Below are 12,123 nucleotides of genomic sequence, written 5' to 3'. Positions count from 1 at the left end.
ACAACAAACAAAAAGGAACAAACACAAAAAAAAAAAACAGGATCAAATTGGGTTAATCGTGTTTTGCTTTTAGGGGGGGACTGTAAAACTGCAAAAGCCTTGACATGTTGACAGTTATACAAGGGATTAAAAGTTGCTTATAGCTTCACACGTTTGTCTGGCTGTACGCTACGCAGGTCCTGCAAATTGGTTCTGATAAAAACAACCCCTTCCTCAACATGGGGGGGTACTACACCGTGGTCATAGTGAGCCCAAAGTGAGCTGGGTGGAGGCTTTTAAAAATATATAAGAATATAGAAAATGAATAGAAGAGAAAAATGAACGAGCTGCTACAGTATTCGTGTAATCCAGATGGGAGGGAAGCGTGGGTGGAAAGGGGAGCTAATGACAGAGATCGACTGAATGGTGATGACAATCCAAAAAGCGTTGTTAAAATTATACCTCTGTTCATTATATACAGATATCTTACTGTCGGTGAAAGGAGGAAAGAGATAGAGAGAAGAATAAAAGAAACAAATGTTGAAGCTATGGATCAGTGTGCTTTGCCTGAGAGGATACTGTATATATGGGATTTCATGCTAATCAACACCCTACTGGAGAAAACTGAAAACATGGAAATCTTGCTCCTGGGAGATAGAGGAAAACTGTAAATATGAACAGAGTTTTGAGTGGTTGTTTACAGAAAAAAAAAAACACTTTGAGTTACTAGTATTCACAGCACTTACACACAAGGTCTCCTTGAACAAATAGAGTACAAGCTAAAATCTCCAAAGTTCTAACGGCTTTTTTCCTGATGATTTTTTCCCTCCTCTCCACTGCGGGCATGTCTGCTCTCCACCCACTTAAAACAGTCAACGTTTGGGGAGCTGTTTCTGGACCAGAGATGACATCTGGTTCCATCTGCTCCCTTTACCCTCTTTGTAGTCAGCCAGACCAGTCTGCAGTGTTTTTTTTTGTCTTAAAGAGACAGTTCAGTGGGTCCTACTGCATTTACAACACACACAAGCCTGACTTTTACATGGCCAGTCACCAACTCTCAGTTACCCTAACGTCAACGCCGTTAGAGGCAGAGTGTTGGTGTGACAAGAGTAATCCTCAGTTGCGGGGATGTTTCTGTTGACCTGGAAGAGAGGCACGTGCTGAGGGGGGTGACAGAGGAAGGCCGAGAGTTTAATGAACAGTGACTCCCGAGTTGTGAGATTCGTTTCCAATCCAAGAGGAGAGAAAAATCACTTTGCTTCCTCCAAGGGCGACCTCCTTGTGGGTTCACTGCTTATCCAACCCCAGTGACAAATGAAGGACTAGTGTAGCTGTGAGCCGACAGAACCATAAATCGAGAAAGCCCTGCAAGTCAAGGCCGATCTTCAAGACTGGTTGGCAGAGGCTCAGAATCTGCTACGACAGCCCGACTCGAACAGCAACAAGGGTAAGCTCATCTGACGCAGGTTGAACGGGGCCCTTAGTCTGTTGAGGCAACTAACCTGGTTTCATCATCAGTTTCAGATGAGCTACCAGCCATTCTTCAAAACAGGAGGGAAATGAGAGAAAGAGAAAAAACAAATCAAAACAAAAAACAAACAAACATAAAACAAAGTCTACGAAGTGCCATTAGTCATGCACCAATGAACCGAATCACTAAAAAAAAAAAAAATCAACAGAACATCATGGACATGGAGATAGTCTTTTGAGCTCAAGTGGCTAATGGCATATTTTTTGGGGAAAAAAGAAGACAAACCAAATAAAGTTTTTAAGGATGTAGTGATGAGGACTGTGTGTGCGTGCAAGCATGTGTGTGTGCGCATGTATGCATGTGTGTATGTATGTATGTACATGTGTGTGTGTGTGTGTGTACATATAATGTTTTGAGACCACATGCCGGACGCTGCCAGAGTCAACTCCAGTGTCCCTGCTGAGTCTCCAAAGAGCAGCAACTCCGAAAATAAACAAGTTTCACTTTACCATACACATTTTTTGTTTGTATTTGTGAGGATGCACACTGAAAAGCAAGGGCAACAACTTCAATCATTTCAACATGATAAACTGTTTCTTTTTTTTCCGTTTTCTGTTTTTTTTTTCTTCTTTCCGACAGGCTTTATTTATTTTTTCAACCACTGCGAACCAGATTCCCCTTCTCTGGCCCGTAATCCACACACGAGAAAGGTATTCCATGAATCAAAGGCCATACAGGCAATGGGATGGTCTCTTTTTTTTCTTGCATGGCTTTTTCGACAGTGCAGAATATAGTTCTGTGGCAGGCTGCTTTTGTCAGCGGAGAAAGATGGCTTTGAAACTGGTCTTGCGGTCCGTGTTGGGATCAGAGGTTATAGATGCTCGGAAACATCAAGTCTGCCACACATTCCGGCAGGAGGAAAAGAGGAGAAAAAAATAAAAATATAGAAACACCATTCAACTGATGTCTAAATGACTCCATATATGTCCCCATGTGAGCCAGTCACATGGACATTTGCGAGAGTGAGGTGGTGATGTCAGGTCTCCCTAGAGAGGGGGGGGGGGGAGACAGAAAATGATTTTCACTTACAACTGTAAATAGATACACCAACCTACATTTCTTTTTTTCATGAACACTGTCATTAGTCAATAATCAATATGCGAAACTAAGTGCACACAAGATTCCCCTGTTATATTAATCAGTGTGTGGGCGGCACATAATCTCAATCACCAGCCTACTAATCCCATCAATGCTCCCATTTTTATTCTGGTATTGTTGATGTTGACGATGTGCTATAATGGGACTGACCTAGCAGTATGGTTCACAACATACTTTCTTTGAAAGAAAGCAGGACTCAAAAAAGTTGCTTCACTCAGATATGGAGTGCAAGGGTTCTCTCAGCCAGATCTTTCCAGCAGAGGTCAGTGTGAGCTGACATTTCTCTGAGTGCTGCAGGCAAACTCAGTCTTTTTGTACAGACACTACGGCTATGTGTCTGTCCTGAAAAGACCTCGTTTCAACTCGAGACCGCAGTGGTCATGCATGGAAAAAAAGCTAAATTAAAGTAAATCATTCAGGATGATTATGTGGAGAGGCACTAAAATGCCACTTAATGGAAAACTCAATTAAGGAACACCCAGTGGAATAATGCTGTGTGCAGATAGCCTTAGATTTCCGTTAGAGCAAAAACATGTCCTTATCCAAAGTCATTGTTCTCCTAATCTCTGTGTTTTTGTGCTGGCCTTACCATTCTCACCTCCGTGCAGGCGGATACAGTGAGGGAGCTGAGGTTTGCTGGCTGGCAACGATGGCAGATGACGACAGACCTGTGGGGGCATAAAGGATGTCAGTGCTTCTGTAGCGCACGGCTGGGGCATTCTGCTTGCCTGGTGCAGGTTCACTGCTTCTCTATTTAGCTTAGCTTTCAGTTACTCTGTGAAGCAACCATGACATCAGTTTCACTGACCTGTGGCGTAGGGGATGTCGTACTGCCCAGAGAGCAAGGGGTATCCGAGGTGGTGATGAGAGGGCATGACGCGCTGTGAAGGGGAAGAGCGCGGCCGGTCCATGTCCCTCTCTCTCTCCCGGTCTCGTTCCCTCTCCCGGTCGCGGTCACGGTCCCGCTCTCTATCTCGCTCGCTTGCTCCGCGCTCTCGTTCGTGTGACTGCGGCTTGTCTCCGACAGTGGGAGACTTGCTCTTGTATTGGCTTGCGTGTTGGTGGAGAATGTCCAGGGCTTTGGACTCCGACGCCACCTTGCTGCTCACGGTCGGACTGGCGCGGGATTTCTCACCTTCCTCGCCGCTACCCACCTTCCCGCCATATGGGGAGAAGGAATACCCCGCTGACAGATAGGAGCCTGCGGAAATGATTGAAATTTACTGTGATTATGAGGTCTGTCACATGACATTAGATCAGTGAGGGCATACTATAGCTAGGCACAACACAGCACTGTGACATGTTTTCAGCCATTTTTTACCTGGGTAGTTTTGCATCATGACCGAAGACATGCCTCTGTATCCAGGGTGATTGGGGTCGTAACCCTGACTGTAGGGGTAGCCTGTATGCATGTAGGGCACATATGGCTGGTGTTGAGCCAAGGTCGTGGGGAACTGCATGTGTGTGTTCGGTCGAGGGTCTTTCTGAGGCCCTCTGTGATCCTCAGATGAGCCCACTGATGTTCGGGAGTCAGAGCAGTCTTTGCTTTCTTCTTTGCTCGACATTTCCTTAGGCCTGGGCCTATCGTCCTTGCCCTTGCGATCTCGTTCACGTTCCTCCTCCATCTGCTGCTGCTGCTTCTGCGCATCGGGGAACTTGTTGGGGTAGCCATAAGCATCCTGGGGGAAAGGGAAGCCACAGTGTAAGACACACGGCAGAACAAATACATTGTTTGTGATTCATGCATGCAGATACACAAAAGCATTTAAACATTTAAAAGGTTTCTCATTACCTGTCTGTACCACATGGCCTGCTCCATGCCTGGCTGCCTGCCCGACTCCATGCTCGTCTTGGGTTCCTCTTTGCCATGGTGCCCTCCCTCATTGAGCTTCATCTTGAGGCCCTCAGCTTGCTGTGAGGCCATTTTAGACTCCTCACCCTTGGGGATGATGACAGACTTGTTGCCCTCCATAGAGGAAGCGGAATCTTTCGACTTGCCGCCTATAGGTTGGGATTTACCCAAATCAGACAGGCTCGGAGCTTTTGAAAGAGCAGGGGGCCCCGAAGCCTTCTGCTTCCACTCCTCTTTCACCAGTGGACCTTCTCTCTCCTTCGAGGGCGTCTCCGACGACTTCTTCTCTGCAGCCCGGTGCTGCTCAGCCACCTGCCTTTGTCGCTCCTCGTACTGTTGTCGGTAGGCCGCGTTGGTGTTCATCAGGTGGCTATGGTAAACCTGATCTGGATATCCATAGGGCGGCATGTAGTACTGGTTGTAGTAGAGCGGCTGCATGTACATGTTGGAGCGTTGCTGAATGACCGAGGGCTGCTGCTGTTGAGGGTGCTGCGACTGCTGCTGGCCTGGGGCGCCGAGCTCAGATTTGCGCTCATCATGCAGGTCGTGTTTCCCCTTCTCCTCGCTCTGGTGCTCAGAGTCCTCTTCTTTCTTAATCTTCACATTTGGGCCTTCTACCATTGGGCCACCCATGTTGGCAGCACCTGGGCTGGGATTGGTGTAATTGGGGGAATAGTAGTTATCATAGCTGGCATAGTATGGAGACTCCTTGTTAGGCGGCTGGCCAGCAAAAAGGGCCTTCTTGGCTCCCTCCCTCACAGTTTGGTCTTCAGTCTTGCTTTTCATTCCCTCAACCTTGCCTTCCCCATCCTCTCCAGCATCTGAGATGTCAGAGTAAGCTGGGCTGTTAGTCTTCACTGAAGAATTGTCAGCCCCATTCTGAGTGACCACATGCAAGGGATTGAGTGGCTGCCCTACCCCACCAGGGTCAATCCGACTGGCCACCCCAATGGATGGACTGGGGGCATTGTCTGAGAAGCTGTAGATCTTATCTGCCTCAGCCTTGATGCTGGCCAGGCGACTCTGGTGTGGGTCTGAGCCATTCAGGAGGCTGTCACTCTTGCCTCCAGGGTCTGAAGATTCAGAGTACGGACTCTTTCCCCCATCAGGCCTTCCTCCTTTACCAGACGGCTTGGGACTGTCTGCCTCCTTCCCAGGATCCTTCTTTTTCTTGTCCTTCTTCTTTTTATCCTTGGAGCCACTCATAGCAGGGCTCATAGAAGAGGGGTCCCCCATGGTAGAGGGCTTGGGCTGTATAGCCTTCAGCTGAGGACTCTTGGGGATACCCTGCATCGTTGAGCTCATTCCTTGACCAGGGTTGCTCGGGTTTCCACCTGGGAAAGGTGAGGCTTGCAGGGAGTACAGCTGCTGAGGTGGTATGGTTTGAGGCATGGGCCGAGAAGACTTAATGTTCTTCTGCTGTAGCTTGTCAGACTTGGCACTACTGCTAGACTTTTTAGACTTGTCCTTGTCTAGGCTTTTCTTGTCCTCCACCCCATCGTTGCTAGCCTCGTCAGTCAGACAGGGGCCATCTTCACAACCGTCCATGGGTGTGCCACAAGCCTCTGGGTCCACATCCCCATTCCTCTTTTTGCTTGGCTGCTTAGAGCCAAACTTGCCCGGGGAAGGAGACGGGCTATGAGCATCAAATCCTCTCCCTTTGGGTGTCACAGATCGCGCTGGAGAGAGAGAGCCTTTCTGTGAGATGGAGGCTCCATTGCAACCCCCTGATTCAGGATGCAGAGTTGAGTCTTCTCCATACTCACTGTCCCCATCCATGTCCAGTTTGATGTCATCATCATTGTGAGCACGAGCCTGATGATACTTCAAGCCATTAATGTGCTTGTACTTCTTGTTGCAGTTGGGGTGTGGGCAGTCAATGAGCACTGGAGAAGAACAGTTGCGGTCTAGTGGTGGGGGGAGGGACTCAGTCTTGATGTTGGGGATGGGCATAGTGAGAGGCCCCCCTCCACTACTGGAGTTTGTGCGCATGCGTTTGTTCCCCTTTGTGTCCTCGGAACTCGAGTTTGGCTCCATGTCAGAGGCCGGCTTACTCTTACGTTTGCCTGCCGAGGAGGGGCTTGCCTTCACGTCCTCGGTGTTGCTGTTGGGCGGGGTGCGGCGCTCTGAAGAGTTCTGGCTGCCACGGCGACCTTTGCTATTGGAGCCTGCGCGGGTCTTGCTGTTGTTGCTGCCCTTGTTGTCCGAGGAGTTGCTGTTCTCATTGACGGGCGTATTGGTGTTGGGCCTCATCCTCTTACCACGACCTCTTCCATTTCTCATCTCCAAGTCACTAGTTGGAGACTCACAAAACCTGACAAAACACAAATAGCAAGCTTTGAAACAGGTAATTGCGTTAACGATGCCTAACATTTCCAAAAATAAAACGTATTAGTGTGTACTACAGCAATTATATTTAGTAAGACTGTCACTGGCAATAACTATAACCGTAACAGTAACAGTAATGTTGATGGAAAACACATCTGGAGCATCAGGAAAACAAATTAGCCCTATTTTCAAAATAATTCAGTATCACACTGAAGGGCAGATATGCATGCATACAACATTCATATATAAAACAGAATGTCACTCCTGGTCTCCCAACTTGTCATTCTGCACTCCTGCAGCCGCCACAATGTGGTGTTGTCCCTGTGCAGCCTGATCACACAAACCATGCCACCTTTTTAGGCACAGATTGCAGCGGAACTGCATCTATAATGGGCGCTAACGTGTTGGTCCATCTGCCCCCACGAGTCTCTCCAGGGCTGGTAATCAAAAATCTGGCAGGAACACATCTCTATGTCCACAACTCTATTTATACCAACTTAAATGCAAAGCTGCACTTCAGTACGTCTTCTTCTAGATGATTTATGTGCATTGGCTCCTATCCGTGGTACATGTCATTCCAAAGACATCCCCGTTCTCATATTGTAGCCATTTGTTTTTTAGAGATCCCAAATGTCTAAAATGCACTATGCAAGTCTGTCATGACACATTAGAGGCAAGGGGTGTTTCGCCTTCACAAATCTCTGGTGAGAAGCAAGTGCAAAGATGAAATTGTTGCTGATACACGCAATAAAACTGGCACTCTCATAAAAATCATTTCAATCAAGGCAAGAGGTAGCAGAGAGAACAAATTACTAAGACCTATAGAGTCCGCACCTGACATATCAGCAAAGCTCTGAGAAAACGTCAACTTTGGTAGAGATGGCAGCTGTGTAATGTAAGTATGCCTTAAGCAGAAAACTCATTCCAAAATCCCTTCTCCGAACTTATTCATCTTACATATTCGTTTTACCTTTCTGCACTATCCAGACATGACTTAGAATGGAGGTCTTTTTATACACTGATGTTATAAAGAGAGGGGAACAAATGCTATAACATGAGCAGTAACATACTATTATACAAATCAGATACAACATAATCCATTTGCGATTTTTCAAAGAATGCATGACAAACATGTTGACTAAATTATATATAATCCAGACAATAGTGGTTGGAACATGGTAAATGCACAAATTAACGAATGGCTGGTCAATGGTAGCTGGCCACCATTTTGTGCTATAAGTGGTATGAGAATGAACATAACTTGTCGAACAACCCACATAGACAAAAATATAATGATGTCTGTTGTATATGAATACACATATGAATTACAAATATGAATGCACTGTACCAATAGGTCTAATAGTGACAGGAAATAATCTAATAAGCAATAGCCACGACCTCATTAAAATCTATGACACAATTTAAAATCTGAAAGGCTACTAACAACTATGCTAAAACATTTCACAGAAATGTATTTTTTTTTAGAGCAACTAACAGCATCGTCAGTGAGAGAAACCATAAAGGCAAACACAGTAACTCACCAACAATAGAGTAGAATATTAATATGTGAAGTTCAAAGAGCCCTCCAATCGAGCTTGTTAACTGGCATAGTGACTATGAGGACATGTAATTGCAAGTACTGATTGTAATGAGGCTCTTGGCTCTTACACTGTGCTCCTCTTGGAAACAAAGGGGGTGTCACTCATGATTGCACAAAGGACTTGCTAATATGAAAACCTTTCCAGCATGTTTACCATGATTGGTGTAAAGGGGGAGATATAACACACTGGACATTTTTCAATAAAGAGTTTGACTGGCCAATCTTGTTCGTTTACCTTGGTGGTGCCCAGTCATGTCGGGTACAATCCAACAGCGTCCCGACATATGTCTTGTTCCTCCAGGTCACATTCACCACCAGCATGCCTGAAACGGGACAAAAGCGCAAGCCAGTAAATACAAAGTGTCAGGACAGATAAGCTTTTATTTCACACTGCCTTCATGGCACTGCGGTTCGTTCTCCCAAGCATGTAACCCATCTCAGAGCTTTCTTTCTTTCTCTCCCCCTTCTCTCACCCCCACAGGCTTCAGGCAGACTCTCGACTCTCCATTATAATAGATCAAACAGAGGTTTCCAAGGGCAGCACTCTCACGGCTGCCTTTTCTATTTCCACAGCGCAGTTCATGACTTTGGCGGCTGAGAGCTCTACACGGCACAGTGAATCATTTATATGTAAAATGATTTGATGGTGTCCTCCACCCGACTTTGCAGCAGTGTGCGAAGAGAGCAAGAATGAGAAGAGGGAGAGAGAGAGAGAAAGAGAGAGAGAGAGAGAGAGAGAGAGAGAGAGAGAGAGTGTGTTGAGGCAGGGGAAGAGAAGAGAAAGTGGTATTACAGCAGTGTGGAAACAGCTGAAGCGTTGGAAAAAGGGATTTTTTTGCCTGATGTTCAATAAGGCTCTTGTTCAACACCTAGTGGGTTCAGTAAAGGTGTGTCCTTTAGATGAGCATCGCTGTATTCGCACCCCCAATCAATACAGGCTAGGCTAGAGAAAGTGACATCCACTGCTGAGACTCCGCTTATATAGTACTATAGGATTTTGCAGGGGAGGCAGGAGAGGGAGGGGCAAACCTTTTGGCAGGCTCCCCTTATTGTTACAAGAGACCTTTTTCCAACCTCCACTCTCTCCACCCTCCCCCCATTCTGTTTCAGTCAGCAGAGCAGAGAAGAGCAGAGCACGCTCCTTCAGCAGATGTCTGGACCATATTTCAATGCGAGTTGAAGGATTTAATTAAGATTTAGTCAACTGTACAGGCCACTTTGATGGGCAACACCTTAGCACGACTGCAATGACAGCTGACCGACAAAATAAGGGATTCTCCTGCCATGTTTTCTCAAATGTGGCTGGTTGGAAACACCATAAGCTCTAAAAGGCCATTTGAGTGTTGTCTCACATTAGCTTAGGGAAGCTTATCATTACGTGAAGAGCCCTGGTCAGGCTCGCTCCTCCTCCACACGCTCACCCGTGACCCTAAAGCCCTGCTGATCCATACAATTCAATCGGCCGCAGTCTCCCAGCTCCCTGAAATCACCCCTCTGAGCAGTCCAGAGAATTCTGTTAAAATATTTACATCAGCCTTTGAATGATTAAGGGTCCAGGAATTTGCACTGTCTCCTTTTCCCATATCTTTTTTTTGCTTCCTTCCAGACGGAGCTAAAGAGACACTGCCAAAACCAGCAAATTTATGCTTACATGACCCACTAAGGGCCTACAAATTCCAAAAGCAAACCCACAAAGGTGAGTGGCCAGTGACCAACAGTAATGCGTTGGCTGTCCTGTAACAGCTCATTTGGGAGAGTCATTCCTCTAGGTTTAAAAGGGGAAATCAAAGGAGGAGCATTTCAGTGGAGCACGGTGCACCCCTCGTTCAATTTGGGTCAGACAGATCACTTCAAATAAACTTCGCAGTACAACTTGCTAATAAGTAGGCCTACTCCATCCGATTTAGTGTCTCTATATTTCCAGACCATAAGGACAATGGCACCAATTCTAGGCAGTTATTCAGCAGCATTCTTTTCACCAGATTCAATCTAATCTTAAAAGGCTATAAAGAAATTGGCCAACATAAACGGCAAAGACAACACAAGAGCCCAAATAAAGCAATAGGTAAAACTGTGAACATACTCAATTAAGTTGGGCTTCTGGCCTCCTTGGTTGTAGTGCACTGTCTAAAACAAAAAGTGTGACAAAAGTGGCTGCACTACACATAGAGGTTGCTGAACAGATCTGACAATTTTGTCAGATTTAACACCGACAGACATTTCACTGACAATCCTCCCGATGCAGGCTCCCCTCCAGGGTATACTGAAAGTCTGTCTGAATCAGAGCAGGAATCTGTCTGATTGTTTGAGGACATTTTATGGGTCATCTATAAATACGAGAGTGCACGCTGCTGTCTGGTCTCAAGGGGACAGCCCGGTGCGACACACACGCAGGCTAGAAATGACTCACACCCCTATCCATTTTGATTTATCTAAACAACGGACACAGTGTACATTAGAAATAGTAGGCTATCCATCATTGATCTTTTGACTTTGCTCAATTTTGTTGGAGACATCTGGAGGGCTACAGCCTACAGTGAGAGGGTTGACATCAGGGCGACTGGCTGCCTGACTTGTTGGCTGGCTGGATGCTGCTCAATTTCCCTGGCATTCAGCCACAGCAGCCTCTGTGCAAAGGCGCTCAAGGCTGCATTTCCAGAGCAATAAACTTCCCCCGCATTTAACAGCTGACATTTGCTAGGTATCAGCATGGAAGCTTTGAGACGGCCGATACCACACCGCTGCGACCCTCGGCTCACTGCGGTATTCCGATGGAGAGACTTGCGTCGAAGAGCATGCTTCTAAAATGATCGCACTCACTCTGCCTTCCGATTTTGATTTGTTTTGCACGTGTTTAGCCGTCCAACTCTGACCTCTCTATGATTGTGGCAGATCTGTCTGTCTCTCTTCTCTCCACTTATTTTCCACGAAGCACAGAGCAAGAAACCAGCGGAAAAATTATTTTCTTTCCAGCAAGGTTCTCAGTGTCAGCTGATGATTGACACTTTGGCTGTGGTGCTGCTTAGAGAATCCGCACAAACCTTTAATCCAAAAATCATAAAAAAGTAGAAGAGACTAATTGTATCTTTGGACAGATAAAGGAAACTGGAGGTGTGTCATCATGGGTGACTATTAGGATAGCATTTTTAGTGGCATTCTCCAGGATAACCCATGATGAGACAAAATTATAGCCTAACAGTATTACTTCAAAGCGCTTTACCATGGGCCCCCGTGGACTGCACATTAGAAAACACATAATTCAAAAGGATATTGAGTGAATTTTACTATACCCTGGAAAAATGAGGATATTTTTCTTTTACCAGTCAGGCATTGGAAAGATCTAATTTGCTTCTAAATTGCCAGGCAGCTCAAGTGCTGTCTTTTTAAGGCACTCCAGGGGAAAGACAAGACAAGCGCTGCCTTCACAGCAGGCCTGGAATGGGGCTTGAAACAAGAGCTCCAAATTAAACCCTAGCCAAGAGACTGTGGTTACATAGCAACGATGTGCTAATAACGAGGAATAAGATCCATTGAAATGAGAACACAACATGACAACAAAGGCTGCTCTCTCGCGATAATAAAGGGCCTTGATTCATTTATTAGATCACATTTTTAGAGCAGGGGGATTCTTTAGCCACATTCAGGCAATCTCAAAAGCAAGTCAAATGGCAACACAGACCAATGCATGAAGGATAATAAAAAAAAATAATGAAAAAAAAAAAAAACACAAAACAT

The 12,123-nt window shown here is 46.0% G+C and overlaps 1 protein-coding gene across 1 annotated transcript in view; it reads right to left on the bottom strand.

The window, feature by feature from the left end:
- Positions 1-291: 291 nt before the first annotated feature.
- Positions 292-12,123, bottom strand: part of LOC125307035 (zinc finger protein 609-like) — a 75,271-nt gene continuing 63,439 nt past the window's right edge. The window contains exons 4-9 of the mRNA XM_048262761.1: positions 8,624-8,711; positions 4,401-6,774; positions 3,930-4,287; positions 3,417-3,809; positions 3,198-3,276; positions 292-2,496 (exon numbers count right to left, since the gene is read on the bottom strand). Of these exons, the coding sequence (XP_048118718.1) occupies positions 3,203-3,276; positions 3,417-3,809; positions 3,930-4,287; positions 4,401-6,774; positions 8,624-8,711 (3,287 nt within the window). The 3' untranslated portion in view covers positions 292-2,496; positions 3,198-3,202. The remainder of the gene's footprint in view (positions 2,497-3,197; positions 3,277-3,416; positions 3,810-3,929; positions 4,288-4,400; positions 6,775-8,623; positions 8,712-12,123) is intronic.

The sequence above is a fragment of the Alosa alosa genome, chromosome 14, assembly GCF_017589495.1.
Source record: "Alosa alosa isolate M-15738 ecotype Scorff River chromosome 14, AALO_Geno_1.1, whole genome shotgun sequence".
Classification (NCBI taxonomy): domain Eukaryota; kingdom Metazoa; phylum Chordata; class Actinopteri; order Clupeiformes; family Clupeidae; genus Alosa; species Alosa alosa.
The sequence above is the reverse complement of the archived record's forward strand: the minus strand, read 5'-3'. Positions and strand labels throughout refer to the sequence as shown.